We start from the raw sequence: 24,569 nt of genomic DNA on the forward strand, positions 1-24,569 counted from the left end.
CGCGCGTGCCACCGAGTCTTCCTTTCTTTGTGTGCTTGTTGGCGCAGCGACTTTCGCTATCAAGTATTTGACGGGTGTGGCAGTGCCATTTGGTCCTTGATACAAGGCTAGGATGATATGTAGCTGGACACATAGCACCGGAACTCGATATCAACGCCGTGGAAAATGCGAGCAAGGAACCAGGCCCCGTTTGTCATGCTTCACACACCTCGCTGCTAGATCATCTCCCATCTCTTCCGCACGTGCATCGCCATTCTCTAGCCTGGTTGCCCCGTTGTGCGATCGGTCTTTCTCGTCATCGAGCCAAAGCCTCCAGAGCGATGTTTCCTTGGGCCAATACCTCGCCCCTCCCTGATCACGATCTCAAAGGGAGCGCTGAGATAACCATTGATTTACATTTCTCCTGATAGATCGCCCGATGGGACCCAGACTCCGCTGAAGTCACACGCGATCTGAACAAATGCGTGCGCCAGAACTCCTGCTGATGTTGATGTTCGGCAGAGTACGTGCCTTCTATATTCCCCCAATCCGCAACTCGTCTGAAGCAGTGGTATAGATCACCAGTAAATCACACCCTCCCCTTCCCCAAAGCAACAACATTCCTCACCGTCCCAAAAGGCAAAACCTCCGCAATCCTGTCCCTTCCACTCAACAACATAACCAAACGATCAACACCACACCCCCACCCCCCCGTAGGCGGCAACGCCCACTCCAAAACCTGCACGAACCCCTCATCCATCGTGCCCCTCCCATCCCCTTCGCCATCCACCTCCCGATACCGCAATTGATCCCGGAATTTCCGGCGTTGCTCAAAGGGCGAGTTCTCCTCCTCGTACATGTTTGCGTATTCCCGTCCCTTGATGAAGAGTTCGGCGCGAGCGGCGATGGTTTGGTGTGTGCGGGGGCAGGGGAAGTGTTTGCTTAGCGGCGAAAGGCAGGCGGGGTGGTGGGTTATGAAGGTTGGTGCGTGGCAGAGGGGTTCGAGGTAGTGGGCTGCGAGGGCGTCGAGGAGGCGAGGTAAGGTTGGGTTTGCTGGGAGGGGTATGTTTTTGTCGTTGAATATTTCCGTGAGCTGTTGCGGAGCCTCTGGAGCGCTGAGATCGGGTATGGATTGGCCTATTTCACGCTCTAGTGTAGGCAGGAATTCGAGTCTTTCGTATGGTCCGAAGAGATCGATGTCGAGATTCGGTAGTCCAGCCAAGGTACGCGCTTTGAGTTCATCGAACTTGGTCTGCATACCGCTTAACAAACTCTCGGTCTTCTGCATCAGGTCCTTGAGAGTAGCGAAGGCCTCGTAGAACTCGCAAATGGAGAACTCGGGGTTATGTGTTGCATCAACTCCCTCGTTCCTGAACGCTGGGCCAATCTCGTAGACTTTTGTCAGGCCACCGACCACTAGTCTTTTCAGCCACAGCTCAGGTGCGATGCGCAAGTTTAGCTGCTGGCCTTCCAGTTCAGTCGCCACTGTCTCGAATGGGCGGGCGACGGCACCACCGGCTCCGTGTGTTAGTAGCGGTGTGTTGACTTTGACAAAATCGTGTTCGTGAAAGAAATCGTTGAGCTGCTTCTCCACGTGATGTCGCACGAGCAGTGGTATTGTCGACTCACGATTGACCAACATATCAACATGGCGGTGTCGTGCACGAGTCTGGGGATCGTCTAGAGTCTCCGGTATCTGGTGTAGCGATGGCGAAAGCAAGGTAGGCAGTTGCGTGACCAGGACGGACAGCTCGCCACGACTGGTTTTGTGTGGCCATCCAGTTGCTGTGTACCAGTCGCCCTTCCGAGCAACCTTGCTGAAATCTTTGAGCTGCTTCACGTCTACTCCCTCTCCTTGCAGCTGACCATACTTGCAGAGGACTTGTATGCTGCACGTGCTGTCATCGATATCCATGAATACTAGCTTGTTTCCAGCCGTTCGAATGGATCTCACCCTGCCTACACTTTCCCTTCAGCACTTCACCTTGGCTTGAAAGGCGTTCAAAACATACCAGCGACCGTGACTGGCACATCACCTTCCCATATCTCATCTCCTTGCAAGTGTGCCCAGTCCCTTCTGAACTTAGCCAGCGCTACGATATCTCTCCCATTGCTTTTGTCCAGACGAGGATAGCATTCAGACAGTGTACGATGGGCTTCAAGCTCAGCTATACGTTTCTCATAGTCGTGTGTCACCGACTTGGTGTCGTCTTGGGTGTACAGGGCCGGCACACGTGAGAATGTACGGTGGCACTGTGTTCGCTGGAAGCCATGGAAGAGGCAGGGTCGCAGACGACGGGCGACATTGCTGGACATTACCTACAGTATCTCAGATCAGAATCTTGCCATCATCTTATGCCGTCTGGTCTAAATATATGGGAATATGTGTAGTCAGGTAGATTGAAGGATGTATTGTGATCACGCCTCTTGCGAGGTCATTCGCAACGGTTCTAATGTTTTGGATCGATCATCATGTGGATGCAGTGAAGAGAAGTGTCATCACCTACCGTGCTATCAAGCTGATGAGGTAGTATGCATTGTCGCGTGCGTGGTATAGCGATAGAAAATAAACTTGTGCTGCGCCTGATAATAATAAATCGCAGATCGCCAAAGCCAAAGCCTCCCGGACCGCAGCCGCAGACGCACAGCCTCACCCATCCACCGCATGGCATGTCACCAAAAGGCATCTCCCTATCGCAAGCAGTAGTACAGTACCACGTTCGAGCTTTGAGGCAGCCTCCTTATACATCTACACTCACTTCGCCGTCGCCTCTCTCTCCCATCGCCCACCAAATATTAATCGTCCGACAGTGAATAGACCATCGCACTGACTGTCCCCCTCTACTCTCCACCCCCGCGCCACACAATCGGCCAGCTGAGACGCGAAGGAGTTCGCCAAGCGATCAGACAACCATTCTGCGACCGCGACAAAAGCTCAGCCTTACATCCTCCATCCGAGCTTGACATACTGTACCTCACGACATTCGCTTCCGCATACTCTCCATCACGCGACGCACATTGCGGCCACACGGGCAAGCACCCTCGACTGGCCCTCTCACTCAATCCCTAACCCGACCACGACCTCCACGGCCGCTCCCCGGCGGCCACCACGCCCGCCAACATAGCTCCCTCAAACCACAAGACGCGATCGTCGCTCCTAGGTGGCAGCGGCAGCGCCAACAGCGCATACGAGCCCCTCTCCGGATCCAGCGCGAGCGGAGCGCCCGGCTATGCGCCAGGAGGCTACCACGACAGACAAGGTCTCCCCACCACCCACAGCACAGCTGCCGGCAGCAGCGGCAAATCCAAGAGCAGAATGTATATGCCCAGCACAAAATGGACATGGAGCTTCATGGGCGTGACGGTCTTCCAATGCATCGTCAGTCTGGCACTAGAGGGCTACGTCTTCGGACGATTTCAGTCGAGCCTGGATCTCGCAAGGGGAGGCACAGCGCCCAGCGACGCATTGACGATCCCGACATACCTCGCCTTGTTCATCTTCGGGTTCCTGTACGAAGTGGTGCTGGTCTGGGATGCCCTGCGGCTGAAGAACACGATTCAGGTCATTGGCATCTGCATCTACAATTTAGGGATGTTGATCTATGCCGCCGTAGAAATGGGCCAGGTCAGCGATGCGATCAATAAATTGGAGGCGAAAGGTGACATTGACGAGGGGACATGGATCGCGCTGCGACCGTATCTGATCGCAGCGCCGTGCGTGATAGCCCTTTGCACCGTCTTACTCAGCTTCCTCGCTTGGAAGCTGTACGATGAGTTCGCCTGGACGATCTATAAACATATCTCTGCGGATCTACGGCTGAAGAGGAGATATCTGACATATCAGGTCAGGCTAACCCATCTATCGTTCTCCACTTCTCCGTGATGCTAATTGATATTCCCAGATCTACATCGCCCTCCTCAAATTCGACTTCTTCTTCTTCCTCGGCTTCACCGTGCAATTCCTGGTAGTCGTCCCCAACACCTCGAACTTCGAAAAATGGCTCACCGTCGCCGCCCTCCCCATCACCGTCGTCCTCCTCTTCTTCGCCGCCTTCTTCACGAGGCGGGAATCCTACGCCGGGCAAATCGCAGTCATCATCCTCTACTTCGCGGGAATGGCCTACTTCGTCTTCAAGCTCGTGCGCATGTACGAGGCGCCCGAGAAGCGGGTGGAAGAATATAAGCCTGCGCGCCGGAGTCTGACGATTTTCGCGGTTTTGACGCTGATTGCGTTGGTTTTGACGATGGTGACGGCTTTTGTGTGTATGAGGAATTTTAACAAGGGGCTTAAGCCGCATATTCAGAAGAGGGAGGTGCCGAATGCGGATGAGTTGAAGTATACCAACTACGGGCCGGATCAGTTCAATGGGCCGTCGCATTCGCTCGAGCCGGTGCCGCATCGGATGACGATCGATTGAGGCATGGGGTTTTGAGATATCTGGTGGTGGAAATCTTGTATGCTTTGTACGATGGTCTTCCTTTTTTCTTTTTTTTTTCTCATGCTGGGAGTGTCGTGATGAAGATATACCATTTGCTTTTCAGCTGTTTAGAATCTTTGTAACGAATCTGTTGCGACTACACTTGGTACTGGCACACCAAATTCCAAGCCGGGACGCGTACGATATCTCTACCACATCCCAGACAAAGTCTACCGGCTCCGGGTGTCGTTACGGTGGCCTCGCTTGTCAGCCCCGTGGCGAGATGAACACGTCACCTCGAGACGAAGTCGGCACGACCGGGGCAGTGACGTGACGTGACTCCACCTGCACCTTCGCTTGCGCTCTCATTATTAAGTTCTGCTTCCTCCTCCTCGCGATGCAACATCGGGCCCTGCCTCGGCCATTACTCAAGCGAGCTTCAAGCGAAGCACGCAAGCTACAGCGCGTTTGACGTTAAGCTGCTAGTAGGATGACAATGTAGGAGTTTCATCAATTCTCTCTGGTTTTTGAGAGCTGACCTACAGCACGAAACATTCAGTTGGGTGTTGAAGATGATGCTCAAGCTACTGCAGTGCAGTCTTCTCACTCTTCTGTATACCCAAGACTCCGCTGCTTCTCCCGAGCAGTCTTCCAGCGTAGCTCTGGATGGTGAGTATACCTTGTCATGGCTTCAGGACTCGCTTGTCATCACCGAAGGCGACACGACTGTCTGGTCGACTGTTCCTGGGAAGCCTTTCATCGGTGCCAGTGCGGGAAATGATTCTTTTCCTGGATCCAATGGCGCCTTTAATATCACACAAGTCGACATCGATCGCTGCACGGATCAGAGCATTTCTTCTGTGCAGAGTGTGCCATGGGATGGTACAGTCACCGGTTCTGCAGGACAGGTCAAAGGACAACTCCTATCTTGTGGGACAGGCTCTGCGGAATTTGAGCTGACTTTCTGGATATCTGCCAACCTGACGGATCAGGTCGCTTTCTACCTGAACATTATACAACAGTCCGGCTCAGCCACGCCGCTGAAGAAGCTCTACTTCAGCTTCGCCAGTACCGCAAATGAGGACATATATGGTCTTGGAGCCCAAGCTTCGTTCGCATCGCTCAAGAGTCAAAGCATACCTGTGTTCTCCCGCGAGCAAGGTGTTGGCAGGGGTGACCAGCCCATTACTGGTATTTTGAACCAGAATGGTTCTTTCGCGGGTGGTGACAAGTTCACGACCTACACGGCAGTTGCTTCGTACATTACAACGGAGGGTAGGATGTTCTCTCTGTCCGAGAAAAGCACAGGCTATGTGAACTTCGACTTTACCGAGCCAGATACAGTCACGTTCCGATATGACTCGTTGAGCGTGGATGGCGCTTTCGCGAAGGCTGGAGATATGTTCGGCGCTGTTGAACGTCTGACAGCTCTTACCGGACGAATGCCACAGCTGCCTAAGTGGGTCGACAACGGAGCGATCTTGGGCATCCAAGGTGGTCAGAGTAAAGTCGAAGAGATCGTACTGCATGGCCTCAACGTGAGCTGCCCGATAGCTGGAGTCTGGCTCCAAGACTGGGTGGGCACGCATAGCCAAGCTGGACCCTACATCAATGTTTCCCGATTATGGTGGAATTGGGAGAACGACCAACAGCTGTACCCGGCGTGGCCTGCCTTCGTCCAAGGTCTGCGTGATCAGTACAATGTCCGCACATTATCATATGTGAACACGTTCTTGGCCAATGTCTCGACCAAGCCGGATGGCTTTGAGCGAAACCTCTATGCCCAAGCGGACAAGGCAGCTTACTTCGTGCAGAATACCACCACGAATTCAACCGCCATCATATCTAGCGGTCCTGGATTGGACGCTGGGATTATCGACCTCACGAATCCTGGCCTGCGATCCTGGTTTTCACAAGTGCTCAAGGAGCAGGTATGGGGCGCTAATATTTCTGGGTACATGTCGGACTTTGGCGAGTATACTCCTGTCACTTCGGACACCAGACTGTATGATCTGGTTTCTGACGCCTTCTTCGCACATGACGAATACCCGCTCCTATGGGCACAGTATCAGCGACAGACGATCGAGGAGCTAGGTCTTGAGAACGAAGCACTTGTCTTCCATCGCTCGGCCGCGACGGGTGCGAACCAGTATATGAATCTCTTTTGGGTGGGCGACCAGAACCTTGATTGGGGCGTCAATGATGGGATCAAGAGTGTCGTGACCATTATGCTCCATATGGGCCTCAGCGGCTATGCTCACCAGCACTCGGACGTTGGCGGCTATACGGACACCCTCACTTATTCGAACTATAATGTTACTCGCTCTGCCGAGCTACTCGGCCGCTGGGGTGAGCTCGCAGCTGTCTCGAGCTCTGTCTTCCGTTCACACGAGGGGAATATACCTAGTGTAAATGCGCAATTCTACAGCAATGATACGACCTACCAATACTACGCGTACAACGCTCGCATGTTCGTGGCTCTTGCTCCGTACAGACGACTTATCTTAGAGACGGAGTGTGCGACGAAAGGCTGGCCACTACTCAGGCCGCCAGTCATGTATCATCCCCAGGATCTCAAGGCTCGTCAGATCAGCTATCAGAGCTTTTACCTGGGACCGGATGTATACGTCGCTCCTGTTCTGGATGCCGGTGTGCAGGCGGTCAGTGTATATCTTCCAGGAGGGAGCAATAGCACGTTTGAGCATGTGTGGACTGGTCAGGTTTATGAAGGTGGTCAGGATATTACGGTTTCGGCGCCTTATGGTAAGCCGGCTGTCTTTTTGGTCAACGGCACTCAGCGAGCGGAGCTGAAATCGTTCACCAATTTCGTGCATCTTGAGAATGGGACGAAGCTTAGCATAGCATGAAAGTAGGATTGTGATAGAGTTCCAAGTCCTGGTAAGTGATCACGCTGGCATGTATATATGTATCCTACTCAGGGCCTGCTATCTGGTCGCAGATGATGTTAGCTCGAGTGGCACAGCATATACGTGGTGATTATCACTGTTCGTACTCATCGCCACAAAGAGCTGACTCGCGCAAGCGTTCGTGGACTGCTGCCAGACGCCTACGGATCCCACAGAACAGCTCCTGCCGACAAGCTTTGATGGACTCGTCTCGGGGGTCGTGCCTCCGTTGCGGACGCGTTACATCCACTCCCACCTTCTACCAACATTGCCCTTTGCACACACCGCGCGAAGTATTGATGTGGAGTACCTCGTTCAGATCGAGAGCTAAGTAGGAACGATGTCCAGGTCAAGTGTTCTTCCCTGCTCTCTTCATACCATAGACCGTCTTACTGCTTCGCCTCCAGTCCTTAGTCCTTGAACCAATATCTCCACCAGCCGAGTCCACCCTGTACAGAACGCTAGCTGACACGGTAAGAAGGCAACATGACTACTGACGGCGCGGTCGTGTCAAATGGCACCTTTAATGGTACTGTCGTTGCCCCTCAGACCAAGATCGCACTGTCTGGAAAGGTGATAGCAAGTAGGTGAACGAGAATCTCATATTCGATACTGCGCGTATGCTGACAACGCCATCAGTTACTGGAGCGAATAGAGGTATGAACGATAACAGATAGTGCAAGTAAGTGCTCGCAGCTTACCAAACACGATAGGTATCGGTCTTGGCATAGCAAACTCATGTCTCAGCAACGGCGCCGACCAAGTCTTTTCCATCGACGTCGGCGAAACAGGGGACGACTTCGCAGCAGTGCAGAAGCTTTATTCTTCACGACTCCATGCCATCAAAGCGGACGTGACTAAGGAGGAGACCATCACTACCGCCCTGGACCAGATCATCGAGCAAGCCGGAGGCCTACACGGCGTCGTAGCTAATGCTGGACGGACGAAGCACAAGCCTGCTCTTGACTTCACGACAGAGGAGATCGATCAGTTGTGGTCGATCAATCTGTATGGATCGTTCTATACTGCTCGTGCTGCGGCGAGGGCGTTCATCAAGCAGAACGTGAAGGGCTCGATCGTCTTCACGGCGTCGATGGCGTCGTATCGACCGAACAAGAGGGTTCCTTCAGCGCCGTATGGGGCCAGCAAGGCCGGTGTACGAAATATGACGCATACTCTCGCCATGGAGTGGGCACAGTATAACATTCGGGTCAACTCAGTGAGTCCCCTTAGCGTTTTACACATCTGCCGTCGTCCTTTGCCCAGTCTCGCAAGCATCCCGACTAAAACCGGTTGTGCCGGCGCTCAGGGCCTCTGAGAGTACGGGCTGTGAATGCTGATGGATATTTAGGTGAGCCCGGGGCTAGTGAACACAGCCATGACCTACTGGGTCCCACAACAGCCCGACTGGGAGCAGCAGCTCAAGTACTACGGCGGCATGCCCAGGCTAGCAGAAGTCGAGGAACTTGGTGGCGCATATGTATATCTCCTCAGTGACGCGGCGAGCTACACGACCTCGATCGATATCCCTGTGAACGGTGTCATTGGTAGTGAGTATCAAATGCCTTCGATACGTGTGTCGAATGCTGACGAAGTGGCCTGTAGTCTGCTGAGAGTTGGGAGCTTCGCGGATCGATGTTGAGGGAGGCCTAATGGCCACCATATGAGCTTGTCTAATGGCCTACAAGGATGCGTATTTCCCACGAGCTTGTGAAACTTTATCAGTATATTCGCATCAAGCGCGACTTCTCTAGCGGTGATCATGATCATGTTCTCTCTACAAAGTGGATGTCGGTCGGAAGCAAAGATACCATATCAAGACTGCGCCACGGTATCTTGCTTTGTACTGTGATGCTGCAGTCCTACAATACCATGGGGGTGTGATACTATAAGGTGACCGTGTAGTCATGCTGTGTCGCTATCAAGTACTAATTAATGAAAGACTTCCCATGTGGTCGATAATGGTAGTTATGCGCCGGTAAACCACCAACAAGAAGATTGCGGTCGTGCTGAGGATGTTGATGTGCACAGGCGCAGATGATCTTGCTGCTTTTAGTGAATTATGTCGTTATTCCGTTCGCAGCTGTAGGCGCTTTGGAGTCCACTGATGTCGAACAGGAACGCCTTCTTGACGAGTGATCACAGTCTATGTCGTGAGACTCATTCGCCGTTGAGAGGAGTGATATCCGAAATTCTGCTAGTCGTTAGGGAATATGGCCGACGCGGAAACCTGCCCGCGTATTCTCCGAACCTCGAACTTCGAATACCAGCTTCATTCACCCCATCATCTTTCACGAAGGAACGAAGGATCATGTCGGCCGCGTTCGTACGACCCACCGCAAATCGAGCAGTCCATCTGAGGTTCACACCACGTCCATCTAGCCTAGGAGAATCTCGAGAAATCTTGCGGCTCATCTCACAATTTGGTGAGGTCGAGCATTTCAAGAACCTCAACTACGATGCCTTGAGCGCGCCCAATACCGCCATCGTCATCTTCAGGGAAGCAGAGGCTGCAAGCCATTGCATCAAGAAAAGTCCCATCAGGTTCCGCATGGGCCCAGCGGAGCAGAGCCAGGATCCTGATACCACAGAGGAGGGACTGCGACTCTTTCAAATCCAGGCAAACACAGCACGCATCAATCTTCGCGATCAACTCAATAGCTCTCACTTCCATGGCAACTTTGCGATAGATGGCAAAAACGCAGCCCAGCAGGATCTGAACCATCGCGTGCCTATGAAAGGACTGAGCGACGTGAACTGGCGAGCTGTCGACAAGCCTTGGGACATCGTGAGCAGGGAGAAGGCAAATCATGGCGCTTTCAAGACCAGCGGCAAGCGTAAGAGTCTGCAGGAGATCGCATCCGAAGCTGCATCAAGTCCGGTCTGATACCGCATGAGCGATCGAACCCTACCCGAAACAAATCTGAGCAGGACGACACAAACACACCGGCCGGCTATGCACCAGACGGATCACGCGAGACACTTACTTGAGGTGCGTTGACGAAGAATTTGAATGAAGCACCCATGGTGTGTCTTCGGAAGGCTCAACGTTGAAACGAAGGCATAGTCGGCAACGAAGTCATGCACTGCAGATTACACTTTCTCATGCTATGAGCATGACAGGTTACGCTGTTTCCTGGACTATTTAATCACGGTCACCGCGTCTGGGTGCAGGCTTTGCCAGCAAAGCATAAGCATCCGCCCGCACAAGAACATTGCAATCGCCCGCAGTGCGCAAATCGTTTTGCTGTATATGCCTTCGGACATCCTCCAACAACTCTTCGACTGTGAGTCGGATACCAAGCGGACCATAAACACATTGCTCGATCAGATCCCAGAGCCGCTGAGAGTAGCTTCGCTCAAAATTGGTGATCAATATAGGAAGCCGCCCAAAATAATTGTGTAACGGTGGATCGGTCAATACCATGAGAGAGAGTATCGTCTTGCCAATGCCATAGACATTTACTCTGCTGGGCAAAGGCGTCGGTAGCAGGTTCTGGCACTCGCCGAATTGTTTAGGCGCCATATAGTAAGGGGTGCCGGTATCGACCATACCCCTCGGGTTGATTGTGTCGCGTGCTTGACGCTCGATTGCGCAGCCGAAGTCACCAAGTTTCGCTACTGCTCGCATGCCTGGCCAGCCAGACCCGAGGTTATCGGCCAGGAAGACGTTAGCTGGCTTTATATCTCGATGCAAAATCTCGTTGAAGGGAGGGCCGTTGGAGGTCAATGTACCCTTGTACATCAGATGAGCGGCTTCGGCCAGCGTCTCCAATAGAGACCAGATGAAGGGCTCGGGGATGATGGCACTGTGTCATGTCAGCATTCGGACTAGTGGTACAGAGATGTAAACAACTTACGAGTCCATACCCTCCTCATCCTGAGCCGTCTGAGCTACTCTTCTCGCCGTATCGTGTCGTTGCCTCAGATCCTACAGCGAGCCACGCGCACAATATTTCATATAGATCCTCTGCATTCTCAATTGCTCGTACAGTACGCCAGCCCGATGACGCACAATACTGCCGCTGGACTCAAGACCGCTGAGCATCTTGTGGACATCATCCTCGCGACAGGTTCGGACACCGAGTTCGATGTCTTTCCAGATAGCCTTGTGGATCCAGTCTCCAGGTCCATCGTACCAGAGTTCTTTGACTGCCATTCGATCAATGACGTTACCTGCTTGGTCATACTGTACCCACAGCCCTGCATGCCCCTGGCCACCCTCGCCAAGGCTCTCAGCCCACTGCCATTGATCAAGAGATCCTGGGAAGGGATTGCCAAATTGGAGCTGTCGCGCTTTGCGACTCTTCGTCCATACCGGTTGTGGCGGACCTAGTGGCAGGGCCGGCGGCGGTCCTGACGGCGGTCCTGGCGGCGGAACTGATGGCGGACCTGGCCGAGACGGCGGAAAGCCATTGCCGCTCTCCAAGACTGGCATGTGATCCTGGAATTCTTCGTCAGATTCATCGTCGAAGCGTCCCAGAAATGGGATTGGTACCTCAGGAGTCTGCCCACGCCTTCTACTGGGAGGTCCATTTCCCCCGAGCTCGGCCTCAGGACGCCTATCTGCAAGAATATCACGAGCGTCTCGAGCTCCCACCCAGAGGTCTTGGTCATGGGCATGCTCTCTCCAAAAGTCTATAAGCACTTTCAAGACTGCTTCCGGCGAAATGATAAGGATCGTTCTCAGCGTCGAGATTATTCCTCACATACCAATCGTGCATGGGACCATCGTCGACTATGGCAAGCTGCTCGATCAGCTGCTCCTCAGTCGGTCGATCCCCTGCACTACTCTCGGACGATTCAGATCGTGGCTTCAAGCTTCGACCGTCTCGAGAGCCGTCACTTGGCTTGCGTTCATCCTGGTTCAGTTCGTCAGTGTAATCGGGCAGATCGTTAATGGGGTCGAGCTCATCATCCTTATTGCCGTTCCTGACATCGGTATTCGGCCTGGGTCTCAGCACGGGTCGCATACCAGAAGTTTGGCCTTCGCCAGAACCTTTACGTTTGCGGGATCCGCTAGAGCCACTGATCCTCCCTCCGGAGGACTCATGTGCGCCGGGAGGCGGAGGCGTCTTCCTTACTTTAAAGCTGTCCTGCGTGCTTGCATGTGGTCCCTGCCTGGAGGGTCTCGGGCACTTCACCAGGGGCGGGCTCTCTCCTTCAGATGCCATACCTCGATTCCGAATCACGCGGCGACCAAGCGCAGACTTTCCAGGAGTTGCTTGAGGCTTTCCTCGAGGGCTGCTAGCGAGAGCGGGACTCGCTACATCTGCCCCGTGGCCCAAGAGTTCCGTCCGAATGGCGTCTCGTTGGCCTTGGACATGTTCCAGTAACTGCTCGGTCAAGATGATCGATGCCTCAAGGCCCGGCCAGCAATGCTGTTGCTCCAGCAAATCAATATAAGCGGAAAGCAGATCATCCTGACGGTCATGCAGATGGCGCAAGCGAGAGATCACGATAAGTGTTGCTACGGTCTGGCGGTCGTTCGCACACTGTGTCCGAATGTCGTTGGCTGCGATCTGGGCTGCTCTAACATCCAGCTCTGCTGCTTCGACCTTCTCGATTGCAGCGATGTAAGCCTCCCGCCCATCCTCGTCCTTGATTTACCTCCACTGATCTGCTAATTCGGACATGACTTCGACCATACGCCTCGGCTTGTGCCGATCGTTGCGGATCTTGAGCTCCCAGTCTCGAAACCTTCTAAATCTAGCCATCGCGTCGGAAACATACTTGGATGTCAACTGTGAGGGCTTGCAAGACTACAATGCATAAAGGCTGCCGGATCCGGCGCAAGAGTATGCTTTCATACCTGCTAGTTTGTGTAGAATGAACAAAGGAAAGGAAAGGAAAGGAAAGAATGCGCTCAACTCACGACACGTCGTTACACATCTGTTTGTCAAGTGTCTCGCATGCGTCCCGCACCAGAATTTAGCACAGGTAGGTAGGTCTTGAGTTCCTGATACAGTAGAAGTGCTGTTATGATGCCCTTATGTGGCCTGGACAGTGACGACCGTGATCAGCAGTGTCGCTGTCTCAAGGTGACCGCAAGTGTATGATTCTGATCAACAGCGCGGCAGTACTGTTACACGACCAGGACAAAACTCCGGAGGTCAGTTGTAAGAACTGCCTGGTATGAGTCGATTACAAACCACATCGCCACACGCGTGCTGAACGATCTTGATCCGGTCATTGCAGTAATAGCGGTAGTGTCCGTGGCTTTTTGTCTCGTAGACCACACATATCCTTGCTATGTCATGTCTGTGAGGAGGGTGCATCGTTGTTGGAGGGACGAAGGAAGAGTCGTGCAGAAGACGCGCTACTAGACGCACGTGCCACAACGCGTCCACGTTCGGAAAGAAACATCCAGATGTGATATGTGGGTGAGGGCACCAGAAGATGGCAACACCAAAGGCGACAAGAAGCATTCGGACTTCTCGATCCACCGCAGTCGCTGGCGAAGCTGATACAGAAGCTACCAGTCCGACAAGCCAGGGCAGAACCGTGGACTTGAAGGATGCCTTCAAGTCTGCAATTGGGCGCTTTCAGTATGATGCGACGGACACGAATGGGCCGAGAAGCACCAGCAAGGACTCTTCCGATTACAGGGTGACCAGGAAGCGTCCGTTAGGTGATAGCAGCGAGGACAATACACTGTCAGCGACCCCGTCACCAGCCAAGCGACAACGCCAATCCTCGAAATATGCTCCTCCATCAAAGTATTCGCATTTGCCAAAGCTGCTTGACATACTCGAGCCCGATCTGATATGTATATTCGTTGGTACCAATCCAGGTATCCGAACAGCCACAGCTGGCCATGCCTACGCGCATCCCAGTAATATGTTCTGGAAGCTGCTCCACTCGTCGGGCTGCACAGACGTGCGTCTGCCACCGGAGAACGATGTGGACTTACCACAGTGGTATGCTATGGGAAATACTAATATAGTCGAAAGACCTAGCAAAGATGCTGCGGAATTGTCCAAAGCTGAGATGGCAGCTGGCACTCCAATACTTGAGGAGAAGGTCCGCAGGTTCCGGCCTGGAGCTGTATGTATTGTTGGCAAAGGAATCTGGGAAGCTGTCTGGCGGTGGAGATATAAGCGGGAGCTTCGCAAAACCGACTTTAAGTGGGGTTGGCAGGATGAGAAGGAACGCATGGGACGGACTGAAGATTGGGAGGGTGCGCCCATCTTCGTGACTAGTTCGACCAGTGGATTGAGTGCGAGCCTCAAGCCACCTGAGAAAGCTGCAATATGGAAGCCATTCGGTGAATGGGTGAAGGCGAGGAGAGTGGAGAGGTTCGGTACTGAGGGAAGGGTAGACCACGCAGATGCAATAGAGAACAAGGAGGATTAGCCAACAGCAGCTACTGCATCACTATACCTATGTTGTGATTCCTGCCGCAGAACGACGATAATTCGCCTGATCAGGATCGCTGTAATGGCCCGCTGGCATGCTCTGGCTTTGTCCGACCACAATGTGCCCATCGAGCTTATACCGAATGCGTAATCTTTTGTGCTTTGTCCATCACATCTCACCACAGCGACGCAACCCAGCAATACCAGGACAGAGCCTTCAGTACACCCAGCGAGGATTCTATCAGCTTTCGCAGCACAAGATGGCGGGCTTTCGTGACGATTTTCAATCGATCAAGGCTCAAGAGCGCTTTACAGATGTAGCTTTACACGTGATTGGTGAGAGCAACGGTAGAGGTGAGTTTGTGACCCCTGAGTGAGATTGACGACATCCTGACACCGATCATCTGCAGATGAGCTCGAGCTCACGCTTCAGGACGACTACAACGACCCTCGGATCCTCAACAGCTACGATCGCGCACTTCTCGATGATTTGGTGAATGTCTGCATTGGTCGATCCAACGAAGTCTCGAAAGCGAAAGAGATTGCTACGCAGAGTCGAGTCTCACCCGCCATAGCGAGTGGACCGCCTAGCCGCGGGAAGGTCCGGGCTATAAACACATATTCCGACAACATGGAGTGGCTCTACAGCCGCCTTGTCGATTATCAGGCTAGCTTCAGGAATTTGGGGGATCGAATGATATTCCGCGACGACGTTCCTTGGAGCCAGCAAACGAGGGACCTCTTCATTTATGGACTACAAGTGAACAACGAATGCGTCGCTGAGGCGAGTGACGAAGCAAGTAGGGCATTGCAGCAGGCCACGGAACAGGCAGCAAGACCTGGTCAGAACCCTCGCAAAACAAGGTTTTGGACTAACCACCAAGATGTTGAAATGATCAGTACGGCAATCAAGTCAGGCTTGCAATCAGGACCATTAGAGTTGCAGCCAGAGCAGCCATCTGAGATCCCGCCTGGAAATTGGCTGTCGGCGGCATCTCTTGGCGGTGGCATGGCACAGGTAGCATTATTCGTTGACGTCGACCACACTGGGTGCATCAGAAATCGAGTTGTGAGGAAAGATACTCATATTGATGGTGGCGACTGGGCCGACATTACACGCTGGTACGGCAATATGAATACCACCAACCTCAACGAGCGGTGGCCGATGGAGTATTATTGTCAGAGGCTCATGGCGCAGATCTCCAGTACACATGTGGTCATGCCACTGAAGTGCGAGGTTGATGCGCAAAGATCTGTATTCAGGATCTACCTGCCTTACTGTCCGTATGGCGACCTCAGCAAGCTTATCGAGCACTATCAGATGATGAGCATGCAGATTCCTGAGGCGTTCGTATGGCGGGTGTTCAAGGTGTTATGCGAGAGTGGAGAGATCATGGAGAAGGGGTGGCTCCCGCCAAGCGGTGTCGACCAAGCCGCACATCAAGGCTGGCGGCAGATCGTTCATCGCGACCTCAAGACGTAAGTATAACAACGACTTCTAGTGTGGGTTTCATCTCAATAATCTCTGACACTCGCTCGCAGTAACAACGTCTTTCTTGACGCCGCCCCCCAGTCCAAGATCAACGGTAACCCGCAAGTCAAATTGGCGGACTTTGGTTTGGCAATCCTTACTAACGCTGATGATCCTCTGTAAGTGCATCCTCACTTCTCGCTTCACATCTGATGCCCGACTGACCAAGGTATCCTGCAGTAACCCAAGATTGTATAATCGTGGCGCTGGCACAGAGGGCTTTCTGGCGCCAGAGCAGAGAGACTATGTGGACCGTGAAACACGCCAACCCGTAGACAACTTCCAGCTTCTCGCGCACACCAATGTCTGGGGTATCGGCGCAATAGTGTGGTGCTTGGCTAATCTCCACGACCTCGGCGCTCAAGACCAGCCCAGCTATCTGCCAACTCAAGCAGGGGATGACGGGCGCCCGCGATACACAATAGAACCTCCAGGAGAGGGAGACGAGGCATCCCACCTCTCACCAGCCTTGCGCGATATGATCAATGCGTGCTTAAGATTCGATCCCTCGCTCCGACCAACCTTCTCGCAACTTAGGTCCAGAATTGATACTTGGATCCTGGAAAATTGTGCTGACGGTGCGGCTGGACAACATCTCTTCGCAGCATCGAACGGCTTACTGTCTACATTCGATACCGCCGCTCCACAGCACACGCTCTGGCAGGTGCAAGACCAGGACTACAGGATTGGGTTTGCTCTTGATCGGGAGCGACAGACTTATGAGCAGCGACAGTCGGGATATATTGGGCCAGAAGCGCAGTTCGGCGGTGCGTCGCAAAACGATCAGTACAGCGCGTAGTGTAGAGAGCAATCATGGCGTGAGAGGTTCAGATCCGTGGTCACAAGTCATGCTACCCTCCATAGCCGCTCCCATGCTCAGATTCGAAGTTGCTCATACTCGTCATCCTGTGGGAAGCCAAGATGGAAACGTCCGCACTTTGCAAACTCCAGCACTGCACCGTCGCCCATTTCGAAATCCACAACTCTGCCACCCTTCTTCTTATCATCCGCAAGAAAACAGCTCTGCAGACCGTCACCACTGACATCCTTCTGCCAAGGCGGTATGCAAAAGCCGAAGATTGTGCCTTTCACATCCCAGTATGTCGCCTGTTTTGTGCCCATGTACTTGATGGGTCCTGTTATTCTGAAGGGCAAAGGGGTGTTCCTCGCCTTGCTGGCAAAGAGCTCGAGCACTTTTTTGAACGTCGTGCCTGTGGGCAGCTTGACTCGCTGAGCAGGCTGGAACACCGTCACGAGTGTATGCGGCATCTGGTCGCCCTTGTCCGCTCGCTCCGCTTGTCCGTCGTTATCGAGAGCGTATGCAACACTATCTATCTGAATCATGTCTTTCGGCGGCAGCTCAGTGCCATCGTCTTCCTCTTCAGCTTCGAATATGCCGACACCATGAGTGCCGTGGTTGGTAAGGAAGGCCACGGGTGGTCCACCCTCTTTCAATCCAGCATCGTAGGCAGAGCGGAGGGAGTACTGATAGATATCGTTTGGTATGGAAGCGGGGGCCATTGTGGAAGTGTGGATCAGTTCTTGGGTCTATATAAGTCGGAAGGAAAGAGGGATGGTGCAAGTGGTACAGGTAGCGTCTTCGAACTTGCCTGGTGGTAATGTTGGGTAAGCTACAACACACTGCAGTGCTCTGCAAACATATCGTGGCTTGCATTTGCCGTTCCGGTCAACGACAATGATTGGGAGTGCGGAGCCGATGAAGTGCATCCGGTCTCGGAACCTCACTAGCTTGTTGCAACAACAATATTGTCAGCGAAGCGCGTCCTTGGACGGACAATTAATTGATATGAGGGCATGCAGAAAGACCGATTTTTGAATATCCTCGTAGGTGCATACACAGTCCACACATCAAGCGTGATTAACCTAACCACAGTATGAGTGGTGAACTCGAGGTCGGCCCGCGAGGGCGACAAGCGTTTCCCGCCTCCGGATGCGCTGTGAGATTCATGTTGTTTGCTAGTGTGCCTACAATCAATCCTGCTGACGAGAGATAGCCATGAACAGTGAATGAATGCCGTCGTTAGCCGAGGGACTATAACAAGTCCAGGGGACATCTCCAACATCGCCCGAGAAATCTACGCTATGGCACCAAAAGTACTTGTTCATGGATCCGGAGCTGTTGGATCGATTTATATCTACCTCCTGGACAAAGCTGGCTGCGACGTCACGGCCGTATGCCGATCAAATCACGATGTCGTCAAAACCGATGGCTTCACGATAGAATCAGATTTGTATGGCAAAGGTTTGCACGTCCATCCCAATGTAGCAAGAACGCCTGACGAGGCAGTCCAATTTGGCCCGTTCGACTATGTGCTCGTGACAACAAAAGCACTGCCGTTGGCCAAGACACCTCAGACTATCGCACCCGCAATCACTACAAAGCACACCAGCATCGTGCTAATCCAGAACGGCATTGCCATTGAGGAGTCATACGCTAAGTCGTTTCCCAACAACACCATCATCAGCACAGTCGTCTACCTGCCTACAACACAAACTAAGCCTGGCAAGATCCTGATGGGAAATGTGGAGCTGCTCGAAGTTGGCACCTTTCCTGCTTCGGCGTACCAAAATGAAGACGGCTTGGCAAAGATCGCAACTGACAACCTTGCTGCAATTCTCAAGAAAGGCGGGAGCAATGTCCGTTTCTACGACGACATCCAGGAACGACGCTGGAACAAGCTCCTCATTAATGCTTCTTGGAACCCAATCTGTGCCTTGACATTGTCCCGGGATGTAGCCTATCTGGCCTCCTCGACAGCAGCAGAGCCACTTGTCAGTGCCGTGATGGCTGAAGTTGTGGCTATTGCTCAGGCACTAGGGTACTCCAAAATGGACCCATCCTTTATCAAGGAGCAAATGAAGAAAGCAATGGATCGCAGAGGTGGTAAGGGCATTGAGCCAAGCATGCTGGTCGACGTGCTCTCGCGGAGGCGCATGGAGGTCGAAGTCATCCTGGGAAACCCAATAAAGATAGCTCAACGCCTGGGTGTACCTGTACCACGATTGGAGACGCTTTATGCTCTGAGTGCCGCGCTTGATGAAAGTATTGCATACCGGCAGCCAGGGAAGAGTCTCGGGGGAGATGAGACTAAGCAATCGCACAGTGCCAAGTCGTATATTTGATCATGGAGCGGTACGGCGTAAGTAGACATCCTCTAGACAGAAGTCCTCATATATCGTTGATAGACATAAATTTGCTTCGAACCGGAATGACGTGTGTGCGCGAAATCGGTAGCTTTCCATGACCATGATATTTCGATCGCAGAACGACAAGAAACACGTTCACTTCAGTCTTACGAGCGTATTGTGGCTAGCAAAACGAACTGAACCTCTTCCTCCATCCCAAGTGGAGCGTCTCCCGAAACTTGTTTTAGAATCACGACGGCCTAATTCATAGATGAGTCACATCCCAAGGAACGACGCCGTACAACCACAAATCTGAACTCGACTGGGAGAAAGATCAAAAAAACTTGACTCCGCGGATATGGATGTGCAAAGCCCTTTTGCTCTGGTGAGGTGCTCCGAAGAAGACATGCCTGATCTGGTGAAATTGATGTACGACGCTTTTCCACCAGCTATTCGGACAATTTTCATGGGCTGCAGTACACCACCGCAACCAGGCGAGTTGGATAGAATCGTATCAGTCTACAACAAGGAGATACGCGAAGACCCTAACGAGATATGGATGGGTGTGAAAGATATCGCTACTGCCAAGTTGGTTGCCGCAAGCTGCTATAAAGTTTTTCTCAATGGCGAAGGTGGCAACAGGAATGCCGATAGCACGCCGCCATGGCTCACCGGGAAGGACAAGGAGTTAAGTGAGAGAGTCATAAAGCAGATGTCAGAAATGCGTGCCAAAGCTATGCCTGGTCCGTTTGTCCGTATGTCTCATCACTCAGTATCGTATCAAGACACAAATATTGACTTCAAGCAGACCTTCATATATGCTTCACCAATGCTGCATATCGTCGACGAGGCGCTGGTGGCATGATGCTGCAATGGGGCTGCGATTAGCTGATCAGCTGTTCCTGCCAGGCTATATCGAAGCTTCTGCAGAAGGGAATTTTCTCTACAAGATGTATGGCTTCTATAATCTGGAGAAGACTGGTGGGGAGCTCGGTGAGGACAGTGCGGTTACTATGAAGCGAGATGCTCGGATCAAGCCGATCATGGGTGGTAGATCTTGAATTGCAGAATGATCCGTGTCGCAGGAAGTGCTCATATCGTCTCGACAAAATCGCATTCAGCAAACGGCCGCGAGAGTCGTGATGGGCCCAGTGGAAGCCAGTCTGGATGTCTTGAGGCATAGACACTGTCGCCGAGCATGGCTATTAGAGGCGATGGTCACCATAGATATAGATTCAATCTTGTTCTCCTGCTGATAAGAGATTGGCTGATTAGCTGCAGTAGACTACAGAAACCCGACTGCACTTGATTATGCCGTGCTATTCAGCATTGGGTCGCATATTTCCCGGCCCTTTGGAAATAAAGAGATCCGCTGGACGCTGATATTGTGTTCAAGGTTAACGTCTGGGACAGAAGGCACCATGCCAAGGTTTACTGTAGTTCAGTGCACCTATCTCCAAGCGGTGCAGCACCAGCACAGTCTCACGGTGGCAGATATACGTGGCGCTCGTAAGCATCAGGGGCGAAGTCCTTTTGCTGGCTTGCTACCGTAGTCCTCATCTTCGATTGATGAGCGCTCTGTCGGTTCTTCCGCCGAAGACGTGCCAATCTTTGCCAAGACCGCTTGCCCGCTTTAAGAAGAAACCGATATCAATCTTCCAGGCTCATCTCATCTCGTCTCGTCATTGCTGTTGCTTGACGCGTCCGCCCACAGTACGCGAGCGCTGCAGCTGTCGAGTTGACTTGCTTGAGATGAGGGGCCGTATCAGCTATAACACCTACACGCTGTCACAGTGACGGCGTCCTTGCAGGCTATATGGTGATATGGCATCACTGTGACTGCTACTTCATGCACAGCAACAAGTTGGTCGGCAATCACATTTGGCACAAGTGTAGGTAATGAAGAAGCTCTCGGTTCCTATGGGCACGCGTTCCGTGTTTTTTGTCAATTCATTCATTCCATATTTCCTCTGCTACCTTTCAGCTCACCACCATGGAGACCATGAAAGCTGTTTCGAGGAACATGGGCGCTGGAGAGCCGCGAGGCAACAGGATGTCGCACATGATGTCTGCGAACGAGGGCCCAATGGATATCATCGCCAAGGTGTCGGGGCAGCGCAAAGATGGCATTCGTGAGGACGATGGTCCATATTTCACCAACAATGAAGGTATTCCATTGCCAGATCCGGAGCACAGCAAGACTATCGGCGGCATTCCAATCGCCAGCGATGTTCATCTCTTCCAGAAGCAGCAGCACTTCAACCGCTCCAAGAATCTTGAGCGAATGGTACACCCTTGCGGCTCAGGAGCTTTTGGTTACTTCGAGTCGACTGCCGATGTCTCTGATATGACAAAGGCCGATTTCCTGCAGCGGTGAGTAAAGCTGGTTACACAAGGGGCCTTCCTCTTACTGACAGCAGTCTAGTGTGGGCGAGAAGACACCCATCTTCATCCGCTTCAGCACAGTCACTCTTGGCCGTGAATTCCCAGACGAGGCTCGAAACCCGCGCGGATTCGCAATCAAGTTCTACACTCGCGAGGGCAACTATGATCTGGTTGGCCTGAACTTCCCAGTCTTTTTCTGTCGTGATCCTATTCAGGGACCAGATGTTATTCGATCTCAGGCTCGGAACCCAAAGAATTTCTTGCTTGACTACGATGCGACCTTTGACTTGCTCGGGTGCACACCAGAAGGCAATCATGCGGGTCTCATGTTCTTCTCGGACCACGGCACTCCCGATGGCTGGATCAACGAGCACGGATATGGTTGCCACACTTTCAAGTGGGTCAACAAGGAGGGCAACTTCGTCTACATCAAGTACCACTTCATTGCCGAACACGGCCAGAAGCAGCTCACTGAGCCAGAGGCCATTCGTATCTCTGGGGAGGACCCTGACTACTCAAAGAGGCAGCTGTGGGACGCGATCGAGGGAGGCCAGGAGATCAAGTGGACTGCAAAGGTGCAGATCATGAAGCCAGAAGAAGCTGACCCAGAGAAGCTTGGCTTCGATCCCTTCGATGTCACCAAGGTGTGGCCAAGAAGTCAATTCCCAATGCACGAGTTCGGGCGTCTTGTGCTCAACAAGAACCCGGAGAACTACCATCGTGATGTCGAGCAAGCCGCTTTCTCGCCAGGAAGCATGCCACCAGGCATTGAGGACTCCCCAGACCCGCTCCTGCAGTTCCGTATGTTCTTCTACCGCGATGCTCAGTACCACCGCATCGGTGTCAATCTCCACCAGGTCCCGACCAATTGTCCCTTCATGGCGAACTCCCTCTCATCAATCAACTTCGACGGCGCCATGCGAGTCGACGGCAACCACTCTGGCAACAAGCAGTACACGCCCAACTCATTCGCTGACCCGAAGAAGTTCCGCGACGATGTTGCTGAGGCTCCATACAAGGTTTCTGACAATGTCGTCAGCCGCAAGAGCCATTACTACCACGAGGGCAAGCTCAGCGAGTACGATCAGCCGCGTGAGCTATATCAGCGTGTGATGGACGAACAGGCACGCAAGAACTTGCACCACAATACCGCTAAGATGTTGTCCCACGTCAACTACCCTATCATCCAGAAGCAATATCTGGCACAGATTTACAATATCGCACCGGAGTATGCGCGCGGTGTGTTCGATTTGACCAAGTTCAAGCACAACCAGCCGTTTGAGTTCAGTGAGGTTGAGACCATGAGTAAGGATGCGCCGACCTTTTTCAAGAACCCGAAGTGTATGTTATGAGTCCCTCCGAGATGGATCCTAGCTGACATGATCATAGTCCGACCGGATCCTACGAATCGCCTCACCGGCTTTGCACCAGAGAAGCCTTTCTACCATGTTTAGACGTAGTCTCGGATGATGAACCTGTAGAAGAGCAGACAAGTGGATAGTGGTCCGAAGCGATTTATCAATCGAATATCATACAAGCGCGAAAGGTACATAGCCCATTCGCCATATACGCTATACCTATGCACCCGCAGCAATATGCGTACAATGCTTTGATGATTTAGACCCCGCCACGCTGAGAACGCCTTGATGCAGTTTTGGTACACGTCTTTTGGGAAAGACTTCATTTGCGTCCCTTGCCGCGCTTTGAGGAGGATGAGGATGTGATCTTTGATGTGGCCATAAGCTCGCCAATATATCTGCGTCTCATTAGCATCTCACACCATACCACGAGATGTCGTACAGGAACATACGACTGCAAGAACTTGTTCCCACCCTCAAGCTTCTCATGCTCACTCTTCACCTCCTCCACTCGATCCACGATAGCCTGTAGACTCGTCTGCAGCGTATTCGCCTGCTCAATCAAATCCTGTCGCGCCCTTTCACTCAACCTAGCCACTTCCTCACTGTTTCTCCGCGGCGACATGGCTCGCACATCGTCTTCTGTGATATCAGACTCGACGGCCCGGGTGGCATCGTCTCGTGATACTATCATTGTGCCGGAAGACTTTCGGCTTCCTAGTCGTGGTCGTACTTGCAGGCGCGAGGCTCGCGGGACATCGTCTTCGCTCGCCACGGCGCTGGTGTCCGAGGAAGGTGAGTTGAGAGGTGGAGTGTCTGAAGGTGCAAGACCGAGGTTCAGTTGTGGTGGTGCTGGTGCAGTGGACGGTATTGTGTCCGAGTCTTGAGTCATTGCCCGGAAACAATGTCTCTTGTTCGTTGAACTTCCTTGCACATGTGTAGCGTGCGTACAAGGGGCGAGTGTCTTGCAGCTGCAGGGAGGACTGTCAGGTTCCAAGGTCCAGCAGGATGTAAGGCCGGAGCGGTACAACCGTTTGTATACACCAGTTGCGTCTCAGGGACTAACTATACATTAAGCTAGATGCGCATGACCAGTCCAATGTGGTTGCCGGTAGAATGAAGAAGAGAAGTACTCAAGTGGACGCTCATGTGATTTCGTGCAGCACGCATATGTAGAGGCGGCGGAGTGAAGGAAAATCTATCTCTGGAGCCAGCCTCTCAAGTGTCAGTACGTGGTTACACAAGACAATGAAGAGTTAGAGGGGTCTCACAACGCTTACTGGTTTGTTAGCCGGGTCCACAGGCTGATCATCGCTCCATGTTCAGCAGAAGCATGTGGAGTTGCGGCTGAGACCCTGCGCCGGACGTTTCAACGGCATGACGAAATGCCTCAGACCTATTTTCACACGGGTTGAATGGGGAGTACCGCGTAACGGCGAAAAGGTACTGCCTTGTAGCCATTACTTCAGAGATCGTCAGTATAAACC

General features: G+C 52.7%; 12 protein-coding genes across 12 annotated transcripts; 8 read left to right on the forward strand and 4 right to left on the reverse strand.

The window, feature by feature from the left end:
* Positions 1-568: 568 nt before the first annotated feature.
* MSK1 (mitochondrial lysine-tRNA synthetase) lies at positions 569-2,295 on the reverse strand (the record flags this gene model as incomplete). Its single annotated transcript, XM_064838784.1, has 2 exons — positions 569-1,938; positions 1,992-2,295. The coding sequence occupies 2 exons, from the start codon at positions 2,293-2,295 to the stop codon at positions 569-571; spliced, it is 1,674 nt and encodes a 557-aa protein (XP_064693609.1).
* A 1,000-nt stretch (positions 2,296-3,295) lies between these two features.
* LTS14_006087 (uncharacterized protein) lies at positions 3,296-4,397 on the forward strand (the record flags this gene model as incomplete). The annotated part of the gene is made up of 2 exons (XM_064838785.1): positions 3,296-3,823; positions 3,882-4,397. 2 exons carry the CDS (start codon positions 3,296-3,298, stop codon positions 4,395-4,397), a joined length of 1,044 nt encoding a protein of 347 aa, XP_064693610.1.
* Positions 4,398-4,969: 572 nt separating this feature from the next.
* LTS14_006088 (uncharacterized protein) lies at positions 4,970-7,264 on the forward strand (the record flags this gene model as incomplete). Its single annotated transcript, XM_064838786.1, has 1 exon — positions 4,970-7,264. The coding sequence occupies one exon, from the start codon at positions 4,970-4,972 to the stop codon at positions 7,262-7,264; it is 2,295 nt and encodes a 764-aa protein (XP_064693611.1).
* Positions 7,265-7,789: 525 nt separating this feature from the next.
* Positions 7,790-10,190, forward strand: LTS14_006089 (uncharacterized protein; the record flags this gene model as incomplete). Its single annotated transcript, XM_064838787.1, has 5 exons — positions 7,790-7,886; positions 7,943-7,960; positions 8,017-8,522; positions 8,655-8,853; positions 9,505-10,190. The coding sequence occupies 5 exons, from the start codon at positions 7,790-7,792 to the stop codon at positions 10,188-10,190; spliced, it is 1,506 nt and encodes a 501-aa protein (XP_064693612.1).
* A 258-nt stretch (positions 10,191-10,448) lies between these two features.
* On the reverse strand, positions 10,449-13,020 carry LTS14_006090 (uncharacterized protein; the record flags this gene model as incomplete). Its single annotated transcript, XM_064838788.1, has 5 exons — positions 10,449-11,112; positions 11,164-11,234; positions 11,319-11,865; positions 12,017-12,830; positions 12,954-13,020. 5 exons carry the CDS (start codon positions 13,018-13,020, stop codon positions 10,449-10,451), a joined length of 2,163 nt encoding a protein of 720 aa, XP_064693613.1.
* Positions 13,021-13,702: 682 nt separating this feature from the next.
* On the forward strand, positions 13,703-14,659 carry thp1 (uracil DNA N-glycosylase Thp1; the record flags this gene model as incomplete). The annotated part of the gene is made up of 1 exon (XM_064838789.1): positions 13,703-14,659. One exon carries the CDS (start codon positions 13,703-13,705, stop codon positions 14,657-14,659), a length of 957 nt encoding a protein of 318 aa, XP_064693614.1.
* A 262-nt stretch (positions 14,660-14,921) lies between these two features.
* LTS14_006092 (uncharacterized protein) lies at positions 14,922-16,991 on the forward strand (the record flags this gene model as incomplete). The annotated part of the gene is made up of 4 exons (XM_064838790.1): positions 14,922-15,015; positions 15,072-16,140; positions 16,204-16,311; positions 16,373-16,991. 4 exons carry the CDS (start codon positions 14,922-14,924, stop codon positions 16,989-16,991), a joined length of 1,890 nt encoding a protein of 629 aa, XP_064693615.1.
* A 77-nt stretch (positions 16,992-17,068) lies between these two features.
* LTS14_006093 (uncharacterized protein) lies at positions 17,069-17,713 on the reverse strand (the record flags this gene model as incomplete). The annotated part of the gene is made up of 1 exon (XM_064838791.1): positions 17,069-17,713. The coding sequence occupies one exon, from the start codon at positions 17,711-17,713 to the stop codon at positions 17,069-17,071; it is 645 nt and encodes a 214-aa protein (XP_064693616.1).
* A 582-nt stretch (positions 17,714-18,295) lies between these two features.
* Positions 18,296-19,336, forward strand: LTS14_006094 (uncharacterized protein; the record flags this gene model as incomplete). The annotated part of the gene is made up of 1 exon (XM_064838792.1): positions 18,296-19,336. The coding sequence occupies one exon, from the start codon at positions 18,296-18,298 to the stop codon at positions 19,334-19,336; it is 1,041 nt and encodes a 346-aa protein (XP_064693617.1).
* Positions 19,337-19,745: 409 nt separating this feature from the next.
* LTS14_006095 (uncharacterized protein) lies at positions 19,746-20,400 on the forward strand (the record flags this gene model as incomplete). The annotated part of the gene is made up of 2 exons (XM_064838793.1): positions 19,746-20,094; positions 20,249-20,400. The coding sequence occupies 2 exons, from the start codon at positions 19,746-19,748 to the stop codon at positions 20,398-20,400; spliced, it is 501 nt and encodes a 166-aa protein (XP_064693618.1).
* Positions 20,401-21,332: 932 nt separating this feature from the next.
* Positions 21,333-23,178, forward strand: LTS14_006096 (uncharacterized protein; the record flags this gene model as incomplete). Its single annotated transcript, XM_064838794.1, has 3 exons — positions 21,333-21,712; positions 21,765-23,065; positions 23,114-23,178. The coding sequence occupies 3 exons, from the start codon at positions 21,333-21,335 to the stop codon at positions 23,176-23,178; spliced, it is 1,746 nt and encodes a 581-aa protein (XP_064693619.1).
* Positions 23,179-23,404: 226 nt separating this feature from the next.
* LTS14_006097 (uncharacterized protein) lies at positions 23,405-23,974 on the reverse strand (the record flags this gene model as incomplete). The annotated part of the gene is made up of 2 exons (XM_064838795.1): positions 23,405-23,480; positions 23,535-23,974. The coding sequence occupies 2 exons, from the start codon at positions 23,972-23,974 to the stop codon at positions 23,405-23,407; spliced, it is 516 nt and encodes a 171-aa protein (XP_064693620.1).
* Positions 23,975-24,569: the final 595 nt, after the last annotated feature.

The sequence above is a fragment of the Recurvomyces mirabilis genome, assembly GCF_035927965.1.
Source record: "Recurvomyces mirabilis strain CCFEE 5264 chromosome Unknown scaffold_15, whole genome shotgun sequence".
NCBI lineage: Eukaryota > Fungi > Ascomycota > Dothideomycetes > Mycosphaerellales > Teratosphaeriaceae > Recurvomyces > Recurvomyces mirabilis.